The sequence below is a fragment of the Erythrolamprus reginae genome, chromosome 6 (genome assembly GCF_031021105.1).
Source record: "Erythrolamprus reginae isolate rEryReg1 chromosome 6, rEryReg1.hap1, whole genome shotgun sequence".
Taxonomy (NCBI): domain Eukaryota; kingdom Metazoa; phylum Chordata; class Lepidosauria; order Squamata; family Dipsadidae; genus Erythrolamprus; species Erythrolamprus reginae.
The window spans coordinates 72,393,457-72,404,845 of NC_091955.1; the positions used below are offsets into that span (position 1 = coordinate 72,393,457).

Here is an 11,389-nt window from a genome sequence, read left to right on the forward strand (position 1 = left end):
AGGTGATGGACAGCTCAATGCCTCTGATAGGAGAGCACGTGGAGGAAGATAGGCAGCTCATAGCTGATATGGTGGTCTCCAGAATGACACAGACTTTAACGACTGTGGGATCTTCTCCTTCACCTCTGAGGCCTTGGGTAAGAACAGGAGCCATTTTTCAGAGAAATCTATCTAACCAGGTGCCTGGTTTTCAAATGACATCTAAAAACATAGACCAGTGATAGCGAATCTTTTTTTTCTTTGGGTGCCGAAAGAGCGTGTGTACGTGCTATTGCGCATGCGCAAGTGCCCATTGTTGAATATTCATTAGCATGATGTAAATAGTTGAGTCATAAATTGTTGAATGGTGATTGGTTTAAAATGCCCGGGAAATTCAAATATGCGTCAGTTATTTTGAGCAGGAAGAAGCAATGTATAAAAAACCGGGAAAGCCGATACTGTCGCAGTTTGTGACTGGGTTACAACTCGTATAGCAACTCTGTTTCTGCTATGCGGTGAATAAACTTTACTTTAAACTGACTCCAGCTTCAGTATTTTTCACCCATACCCACAATTCAATGCCTGGGAAGGGTGAAAACAGCTTCACCTACCCCCCCGGAGGCCCTCTGGAGGCCGGAAATGGCCTGTTTCCCAACTTCCTGTGGGCCCAGTAGGTTTGTGTTTCTCCCTCTCCAGGTTCTAAAGGCTTCCATGGAGCCAGGGCAGGGTAAAAATGCCCTCCCTGATCCCCCCGGAGGCTCTCTGGAAGCCAAAAATGCCCTCCCAGAGCCTCTGTGTGAGTCAGAAATCAGCTGGCCAGTACACACATGCACATTGGAACTGAGCTAGGGCAATGGTTTGTGTGCCATCAGATATGGCTCAGCAAGCCTCTTGTGGCACCAATGCTATAGGTTCACCATCACTGGCATAGATCTTTTCAATCCTTCTTTAACTAAAGAATATTAAACATAGAAACATAGAAGACTGACGGCAGAAAAAGACCTCATGGTCCATCTAGTCTGTCCTTATACTATTTTCTGTATTTTATCTTAGGATGGATATATGTTTATCCCAGGCATGTTTAAATTCAGTTACTGTGGATTTATCAACCACGTCTGCTGGAAGTTTGTTCCAAGGATATACTACTCTTTCAGTAAAATAATATTTTCTCAAGTTGCTTTTGATCTTTCCCCCAACTAACTTCAGATTGTGTCCCCTTGTTCTTGTATTCACTTTCCTATTAAAAACACTTCCCTCCTGGACCTTATTTAACCCCTTAACATATTTAAATGTTTCGATCATGTCCCCCCTTTTTCTTCTGTCCTCCAGACTATACAGATTGAATTATTCTGAAATAAAATACTATGCTCTTTTTTCTAGAATCCCTAACTACATTATACGCATGTAATTCCATACTTTTAAAACAGTATAACACAGTAGCTGAGTCTGCAATCTGAAGTGTAAAGTTGGACAGAGGGGGAAAGGACTTGAAAATTCCTTAGAGTTGTTTTTACAACAGCACAGACAACTGTGTAAGCAACATGCAGTGCTATTCATTCAAAAAATGCAGAATATTGTATATTTGCATGTGTAGCTTTCCTTTGTCTCCATCAAGGTTTATCTTTAAAAAATTCAAAAGTTTATATTTAAAGAGAGAGATGGCAATACAGTGGTACCTCTACCTAAGAATGCCTCTACTTATGAACGTTTCTAGATAAGAACCGGGTGTTCAAGATTTTTTTGCCTCTTCTCAAGAACCATTTTCCACTTACAAACCCAAGCCTCTGAAACTGTAATCGGAAAAGACAGGGAGAAGCCTCAGTGGGGCCTCTCTAGGAATCTCCTGGGAGGAAACAAATTAAGCTACACTCACAGTGTGGTAGTAAAAATTTTAGTAGCCCTTCACTGGTTCACCACCACTGTACTAGATAATTGGATCACTTAAACAATGCAGTTAAAATGAAAAGTGGTAGATGTAAGCATTTCGTATTGGCTCATCAGTACCAAACTTACAATAACACAGTTAAAAGTGACATAGAACATAGGATCCAGCAAAAGCATTAGTGAAAGAATGGTGGAAGGTCTTAAGCATAAAACGTATCAGGAAAGACTTAATGAACTCAATCTGTGTAGTCTGGAGGACAGAAGGAAAAGGGGGGACATGATCAAAACATTTAAATATGTTAAAGGGTTAAATAAGGTCCAGGAGGGAAGGGTTTTTAATAGGAAAGTGAACACAAGAACAAGGGGACACAATCTGAAGTTAGTTGGGGGAAAGATCAAAAGCAACATGAGAAAATATTATTTTACTGAAAGAGTAGTAGATCCTTGGAACAAACTTCCAGCAGACGTGGTAGATAAATCCACAGTAACTGAATTGAAACATGCCTGGGATAAATATATATCCATCCTAAGATAAAATACAGAAAATAGTATAAGGGCAGACTAGATGGACCATGAGGTCTTTTTCTGCCGTCAGTCTTCTATGTTTCTATGTGACGTATGTGGAAACCTAACAAACATTACACCCACAAAAGACGTAGCAACATAGTTGTTTCTGCACAAACAAAGGCTTAAATCAATTGATGGCAACCATTTCTGCAAAATGCAGAAAATGGAGAATCCCTGCGGCGTAGCAAAACTTTGAACGCAGTGTTTAAATTGACTTGGTGACCCACAGCTAGTATACTGTATGTTTCACAACAGCAGGAGGTGGCATTTTGTGGTGACAGTTTGCTGTTGGATTACTCCCTATTGTCTGAACCCATTTTGGAAAGTGCTCCTTCATTCTGAAAGCCAGGTACCTATCAGTTCTGCCAATATAATTGTCTCCATAATTAAAAATTGGTAAATACAATGGGCTTTGGCACTGATAGGTGCTTCCTCGATGGTATTATTGTTCTAGAGATATTTCCTTAGCTAAAGACTAATATAGGTTAAAAATAAAAGTGGGAGTGGGAATGACTTCCAACTTCCTGCTAATTTTCCCACTGACTTTCCTTACAGAAAGCAAGTAGAGTGTGTCGGAAATGACTATCATGTGGTTGCAGCTGAGCATAGAGCACAGCACTACCGAAACAACTACAACTTTGCCAAATTTCAATCCCAGAAGAGTCCCAACGCCTGTATTTTAGAGACATTCTTTAAGCTAGACCATTTGAGATGTTAATTCAAAAATAATTGCCCTATGATGCTTACCCAATTTAAGATTAGAAACATAGAAGACTGATGGCAGAAAAAGACCTCATGGTCCATCTAGTCTGCCCTTATACTATTTCCTGTATTTTATCTTACAATGGATATGTTTATTCTAGGCATGTTTAAATTCAGTTACTGTGGATTTATCTACCACGTCTGCTGGAAGTTTGTTCCAAGGATCTACTACTCTTTCAGTAAAATAATATTTTCTCATGTTGCTTTTGATCTTTCCCCCAACTAACTTCAGATTGTGTCTCCTTGTTCTTGTGTTCACTTTCCTATTAAAAACACTTCCCTCCTGAACCTTATTTAACTCTTTAACATATTTAAATGTTTCGATCATGTCCCCCCTTTTCCTTCTGTCCTCCAGACTATACAGATTGAGTTCATGAAGTCTTTCCTGATACGTTTTATGCTTAAGACCTTCCACCATTCTTGTAGCCCGTCTTTGGACCCGTTCAATTTTGTCAATATCTTTTTGTAGGTGAGGTCTCCAGAACTGAACACAGTATTCCGAATGTGGTCTCACCAGCGCTCTATATAAGGGGATCACAATCTCCCTCTTCCTGCTTGTTATACCTCTAGCTATGCAGCCAAGCATCCTACTTCCTTTTCCTACTGCCCGACCACACTGCTCACCCAATTTGAGACTGTCAGATTACAAAAAAATCAAAAGGGCCACAAGACTTTTAGCAGTATTGAATTTGAAATGGCTATGGACAATACATAACATTCTTCTGTTGATGACCTTTGTGATCTTTTGACTGTACTGTCTTTATTTTAAGCCTCCATCATTGAAATCACAAATGTCAGGACCACATCTTGGACAACTTTCCCAACCCCGACCACCACCTCAAGGTACTACTTCTACCATGTAATTTTTAAGAATGAGATACTGGTTTCCTTTGTAAATCTATGAGTAATGAAATGTGGCTGTCAAGATTTCTGCAGATTTTTTGAGGGCAATATGGTGACAGGGATGGGTTAAGTTTAATAAATCATAGCAGTATTTATAGAGAAGGCGAAAAGATTAAAACTATATATTTCTTCTCAAGACAGTCCATCCTGAAAAAAATATCAAACATCCAAGCTTAATAAGGAAATAGAAGCAATGCCAACAAAAACTTGAGAAATGTTGAAATGTATTTTTGTTTCAGATGCACAGCTTGCCCAGATTGAAGTTATAGTTTTCAAAAATTGAAGAGCAAAATTTAAAATGCAGCTTTGTTAGAGGAAAGTTAATGAACTGAGACAATGAATATCTTTTTTAATCTTTTGCTAAGTTATGGCATGGATCTATAAACATATAAATAAAGTGTGACAAGTGACTGAATGGGAGTGCTCAAAGGACGTGGTTTTCCTAAGAGAGTTGCCATTTACAAAATGGCTGTTGAAGTTGGCCCTGGACAGAAAACACTTGTTTGCCAGAAGAAAAGTAGTGACCCACTCTACTTTCATCCTTTCTAATTTATCTGCTATCAGCCCAAGTTAATCTTTTGGCAATTTCCCTGTTCTAGTTACTGATTCTTTAAAGAAGTTTAGTTATCTAGAGATTACATATATTTAACCTCCTTTATGAAAATTTTCCAAAGTTGACTATGAGGGGGGGGGATGCAGATGTAATACACTGCTCAAAAAAATAAAGGAAACACTTAAACACCACAATATAACTCCAAGCAAAATAAACTTCTGTGAAATCAAACTGTCCACTTAGGAAGCAATACAGATTGACAATCAATTTCACATGCCGTTGTGCACATTCAATTTTGCACAGAACGAAGTATTCAATGAGAATATTTAATTCATTCAGATCTAGGATGTGTTATTTGAGTGTTCCCTTTAATTTTTTGAGCAGTGTATATTCATGGGAACAAGGCATTTTAAAATTGTTGAAAGTTTTCATATTTTTAAAGAACTCTCCATCAGCTAAGGTTTATAATTAATTATAAGTGATTAATAATCGAAGAAAAGGGGATGTCTAGAGTGCCTTCCATCCCTTGTCCTATTGCTCTCCTATATCTCCTATACCTTTCTTCTATTCCTATATCTCTTCTTCTATTCTTTCATTGATATGTACTATTACTATATCTTCTTTTCTATTATTTCTTAGATATATTTTACTATGAGTATCTCCTCTATAACCTTCATCATGTATTTTACTATATGTATATAGATATATACCCACTAAAAACCTCATTGGGTATTGGAATAAATAAATAAATAAATAAATAAATAAATAAATAAATAAATAAATAAATAAATAAATAAATAAATAAATAAATAAATAAATAATCAGTTCAGAGTATTTTATTTATTTATTTATTTATTTATTTACTTACTTACTTACTTACTTACTTACTTACTTACTTATTGGATTTATATGCCGCCCCTCTCCGAAAACTCGGGGCGGCTAACAACAATCATGAACAATATACAATAAAATCCAATACTAAAAGCAAATTAAAACCCATTAATATATAAAAACCAAACATACATACAAACATACCATGTATACAGTTGTAACGGCCAAGGGGGAGAAAAAGTCTTAATTCCCCCATGCCTGGCGGCAGAGGTGGGTTTTAAGTAGCTTACGAAAGGCAAGGAGGGTGGGGGCAATTCTAATCTCTGGGGGCAGTTGATTCCAGAGGGCCGGGGCCGCCACAGAGAAGGCTCTTCCCCTGGGTCCCGTCAAGTGGCATTGTTTAGTTGACGGGACCCGGAGAAGACCCACTCTGTGGGACCTAACTGGCCGCTGGGATTCGTGCGGCAGAAGGCGGTCCCTGAGAGTCATAGTATTTAGCCAAGATCAGACCTTTTATAAAAACTAACCCTGTTTTACAGAGTGTCTGTATTCCTTTGCTCTAGGTGGCCCGTGGCAGCCTCAAGGTTCACAGCCCATACAGCCAGGAGCCCCACCTCAGCAAAGGCTGTCCCCACAGGGTCAGCAACCTCTGAGCCCCCAGTCCACCTCATCACAGCAGCAGAAGTCGCCAGGATCTCCGCAGCAAACTAGATCATCGGCGGGGACCTCACCTAGTCAGCCTTCCAAATTAGGCACATTTCCCACCCAGCAACCTCGGCCTCCGGCACAAGGATGGGCTCCTGGGCAAGGATTCAGTGAACCTTCTAAGCAGCATCCTCAACTAAAGTATGTGGGAAGTTGTTTGTTTGGGGGGGGGTTGTGTTTTTTACAATGGATAATTCTTGCAATTTAAAATTAAGGTCAAGCCATTATCAGTGTCTCCAGAATAGACCACCAAACAAGTGCAAAACTGAACATAGAGAAGACTACAGTGGTACCTCTACCTACGAACGCCTCTACTTACGAACTTTTTTAGATAAGACCCGGCTGTTCCAAGATTTTTTTTTGGCTCATTCTCAAGAACCATTTATCACTTACAAACCCGAGCCTCCAAAACTGTAACCGGAAAAGGCAGGCAGAAGCCTCCATGGGGCCTCTCTAGGAATCTCCTGGGAGGAAATAGGGCTCGAAAAGGCGGGGAGAAGCCTCTGTGGGGCCTCTCTAGGAATCTCCTGGGAGAAAACAGGGCCAGAAAAGGCAGGGAGAAGCCTCCGTGAGGCCTCTCTAGGAATCTCCTGGGAGGAAACAGGACCTCCACCCTCCCTGTGATTTCCCCAATCGCACACATGATTTGCTTTTACATTGATTCCTATGGGAAAAATTGCTTCTTCTTACAAACTTTTCTATTTAAGTCACAAAACGAATTAAGTTTGTAAGTAGAGGTACCACTGTACATTAAACCTAATTTTTGGCACATGGTGTCTTACAAAGAGAGAGAAACATTTTCCAGCTAATAACAGCCCATCCTGAAAATATTCAAACCTTACATAAACCTCAATGATACAGTAGCGTTAAAGGTTTGTGAACCATTTTGAATTGTCATGACTGCATAAATATGACATAAAGCAGTGGTTCTCAACCTTTCTAATGCCGCGACCCCTTAATACAGTTCTTCATGTTGTGGTGACCCCCAACCATAAGTCTAGCCCCAATTCTCCCAACAGAGATTTAAACTGATTGGCAGGAAGGTCAGAGGGACACCCCCACTGTAAACACCTGATTGGTCGGATTGTAAAAATATGTTCCAAGCCGCCAGAATAGCTTTAGTTCCTAACACCGTGGGAAATTTGTCTTTTCCCATGGTCTTAGGCGACCCCTGTGAAATGGCCATTCGACCCCCAAAGGGGACCCAATCCCAAGGTTGAGACCCACTGACATAAAGCATCACAGAAGCCTTAAATCTAGATAAAGAAAAGCCTATTAAAAATAAGTCTTTGCTTTTAGGATTTGGTATGCCCATCTTGGTCAGCAATAACGGTAACTAATTATTTGCTATGTTGATCTCTTCTGAATATTAGTCTGAAGGAATTTTAGCCCATTCCTAATTACAGAATCAACTTAAGGATGTTTGTGGGCTTTTTCAAGTGAATTGCTCACTTCCACAATATTTCTATAGAATTAAAGCCTGGACTTTGTCTTGACCATTTCAAAACATTATGTTTCTTCTGCTTTTGCCATTCTTTGGTCGTATGGCTTCGATGTTTTGGGTCATTGACTTGCTGCTCCTCTTAAGCTTCACTTCAAAGATAGATATCCTATTTTCCTGTACAATTTGCTGATACAATCCAAAATTCATAATTCTATCAATTATTAAAATCACCAATGATGAAGGTCTAGACTTGCAAAGTCGGCCAAAGGAATGACATTGCAACATTTCACATACTTTTGCCTCACAAAAATGTAGCTTTAGATTATTGCCTTCAATAAATAAATGGAGAAGTATGTTTTTGATTCATAACTTTAATGCTATCTAGTTTTTATGATTTATGTGGAGAACAGATCCCATTTTAAGTCACATTTATGCATATTGAAAACTCAAGAATTTACAAACTTTTAAGCATCACTATAGGTGTCTAGCAACAGTGGTGACCCACTAATTCCTAGCTTCTAAATTTTACAAAGGAAATAACCAGATTTTTATTCTTTTCTTTCAGCAAATCACAATCCTTGACAAACACCTTCAACATCTCAGAATCTTCGCAGCGAGGTATCACAAATGAAGATGAGGCAAAGGCTGAAACCATCCGCAACCTGAGGAAGTCATTTGCTAGCCTGTTTTCTGATTAGCATCACAATCCAACCTTAGAGCAATTTTGGATATTTGGGTCTTCTTTTCTTGCAAATTCCTCACTCATTTTATAGTTCCCTATACAAATTTGTCTTTAAATGTATTGATCATTTTAGTTTCTTGTGTGTATTCCTATATTCAGCAAAGGAGGAGGGGAGGAATCAAAAGGCAGTTGAATCTGCCTCCCTGTGATCTGGATCCCATTGATGTCTAAATGCTATCAACTTCCAGAAATCAAACATGTGTCCATCATCACTTACACGCAGAGGTCATCTCATGCATGATCAGGCTGCATATAAACTGCCTTGAACTCTTGCTTTGCCATTTACGGCAGATATGCAGAAAAGAGGCAAGTGTGGTGAAACATATAGCCATCTCAATGTTCGTTAATCTCAAACTATTTTTATCTACTAGCATGATTCATGTCTTTTATAAGTCAGGTTTGTTCTAGTTTACTGTTTTAAAAACTCAATTATAAAACTACTATTCAGAAAATGTGTCATCTGTGACATCCCCTTCAAACCCAGATTTATTCTTTTGCAATTCAAATTTCCTGGACTAAATTATTTTAATTCTTAGGTAGCACACAGTTGAACCATTTTACTCTGGTCGGTATACAACCAGGATGAAATCCATTCTGATTTCCAGGTACAGCAGTGTATAAAGAGATCATTTGGAATTAAAATCATTTCCTTGCTGTTAACAGTAGTGCAATTTGCTCAAGATCTAGTATCAACTATCCTATTCCAAAGTAATAAATTAAATTATAATGATGTAGGCCTTTACATATAAGTACCACGTATGGAAGCAAATATACAGGTCTTGAGAACTACAGTGGTAACTCTATTTATGAACTTAATTAGTTCCATGACCAGGTTCTAAAGTAGAAAAGTTTGTAAAAAGCAATTTTTCCCATAGGAATCAATGTAGAAGCAAATAATGCGTGTGATTGGGGAAACCATAGGGAAGGTGGAGCCTGTTTCCTCCCAGGAGATTCCTAGAGAGGCCCCATAGAGGCTTCTCCCCTTTTCCAGCCCTGTTTCCTCCCAGGAGATTCCTGGAGAGGCCTCACGGAGGCTTCTCCCTTCCTTTTCGGAGACCTGGGTTTGTAAGTGAAAAATGGTTCTTGAGAAGAGGCAAAAAAATCTTGAACACCCGGTTCTTATCTAGAAAAGTTCGTAAGTAGAGGCGTTTGTAAGTAGAGGTACCATTATATATATCAGCATGTCAGAATTCATCTTTATATCATGCATGTGTATCATGCATTTCAGAAAAAGATGATTGAAGCAAAGATCTTTCATCCACATTGGGGATAGGATTTCACAATGAACTACCTCTCTTGAGAAATCAAGTCATGAAATTCTTACTTTGCAGTGTTATATACATACATACAAAGGCGATAAAACTGTTTAGAAAGAAGCCAGCCACCATGAAGTAAAACAACTCAATATTTCGAGGCCAGCAAAATAGGAAGTAGCAATTTATTCCAGATGGTAAATGTTTCTTCCCAGCCTCAAAGTTCTCCCCAATATCAGTATCCAAATTCTGCAGTATGCCGTAACATTTTACCCACCCAATAAAGTCAGGATACAAGTGAAATGTTAAAGATGAGGAAAATATGAGTTGTATTGAAAACATTTTAGATGTCTCACTGTAAGCATTGATATGATCGACCTCCGTTTACTGCAGGATCTACGCAAAACAGGTGCAAATGGGACATTGCATTATGCATTTGTTGCATACAGATTGTAGAGCAGGTGTGTCCAACTGGCATGTAGCCCTAGACAGCTAGTAATACAGCCCCACAAAATTATAAATTTGTAACATTATGTGATTTATATACATTAACTACTGTTTTATATGCGTCTCAAGACAATTCCTCTTCACTCAATGCGGCCCAGACAAGTCAAAGTTTGGACAACCACGCTCTAGAGTAAGTCTACTGCAAGCACATAATTTTTCAACTCAGTAGAGACAAGTTTAAAAAATCCCTTTAAAAAAGCTTTGTTCCTTAATATTGTTTGCACAGGCAAAGCTCTGGATATGTTAGCAAGAGCTACTTTTCCCCCACAAGTTCCAGAAGGGAACTTTACCTATGGCCCCGCCTTTTTTCCTAAATCCTGTAAAAACATTTGGTAGACTGAGCAAAACAAACATGACTGTTTAGCAGCTATATGGAATGCATCTGAAGAACAATTCATCATTTTAAGAGATGTACAGATAAGGATCCACCTCCGTTTAAAATTAACCAACTGGAATTATTTGTCAAACCCAGCCATTGGTTTGCCATGGCAAAGCTGATGTAATTTCTTCAATATTATCAGTAGGACTTACCTGTACTTCTCTGAATGTGTCATGTAGGATGGCACTATACGGCCAACTATTCAATGACTTCAGAGTGCAATAGGAAAATTCCGATAGCTTTTGCTAGTGCAGTTTCCCATCACTTGCACATAATAAAGGTAATTCTTAGATACACTAAATTTTATCTTCAATTCTCCTCTCAAGTAAGTTTAACCTACCTCAATAAGGATAGAACAATTAATACTAGTCCATTCTGCACTGGAATATTACAGAAATGTTAAATAATTCCTCATAAGCAAGTTAGCCTATTTTGCAAGCCAAAGAGCTACCGTATTTTTCAGATTATAAGACGCATCATGTGTAAGGCACACCAAGATTTCAAAGAGGTAAGAAGAAAAAGGTTTTGTCCTCCTCAGCCCCCAGGAGCACTCTGCAAGCCTCCAAACCCTCTTCATGCCCTATTTTTTTTTCAAAAAAACACGGCATTTTTGCCTTCCCCCAGGCTCCAGGAGCATTCTGCAGTCCTCCCAAATCCTCTATGCACCCCGGTTTTTTGCAAAAAATGGCCCGATGTTTTACAAAAATTAGATACGGGGAGGCAGACTTTGGGAGACCAAAAATGGCTGTATTTGGTGTGTAAGACACACCAACATTTCCACCCTCTTTGGTGGGGAAGGTGGGTCTTATACTCCAAAAAATACGGTAATTATACCAATGTTTAGTTGTTGTTGGAACAAAGGTCTTTATCATCTTCAATA

General features: G+C 38.8%; 1 protein-coding gene across 1 annotated transcript in view; it reads left to right on the plus strand.

The window, feature by feature from the left end:
* Nucleotides 1–8,442, plus strand: part of SYN3 (synapsin III) — a 213,934-nt gene extending 205,492 nt beyond the window's left edge. The window contains exons 10-13 of the mRNA XM_070756238.1: nucleotides 3–137; nucleotides 3,963–4,035; nucleotides 6,043–6,325; nucleotides 8,194–8,442. Coding sequence (XP_070612339.1) covers nucleotides 3–137; nucleotides 3,963–4,035; nucleotides 6,043–6,325; nucleotides 8,194–8,326 — 624 coding nt within the window. The 3' untranslated portion in view covers nucleotides 8,327–8,442. The remainder of the gene's footprint in view (nucleotides 1–2; nucleotides 138–3,962; nucleotides 4,036–6,042; nucleotides 6,326–8,193) is intronic.
* Nucleotides 8,443–11,389: the final 2,947 nt, after the last annotated feature.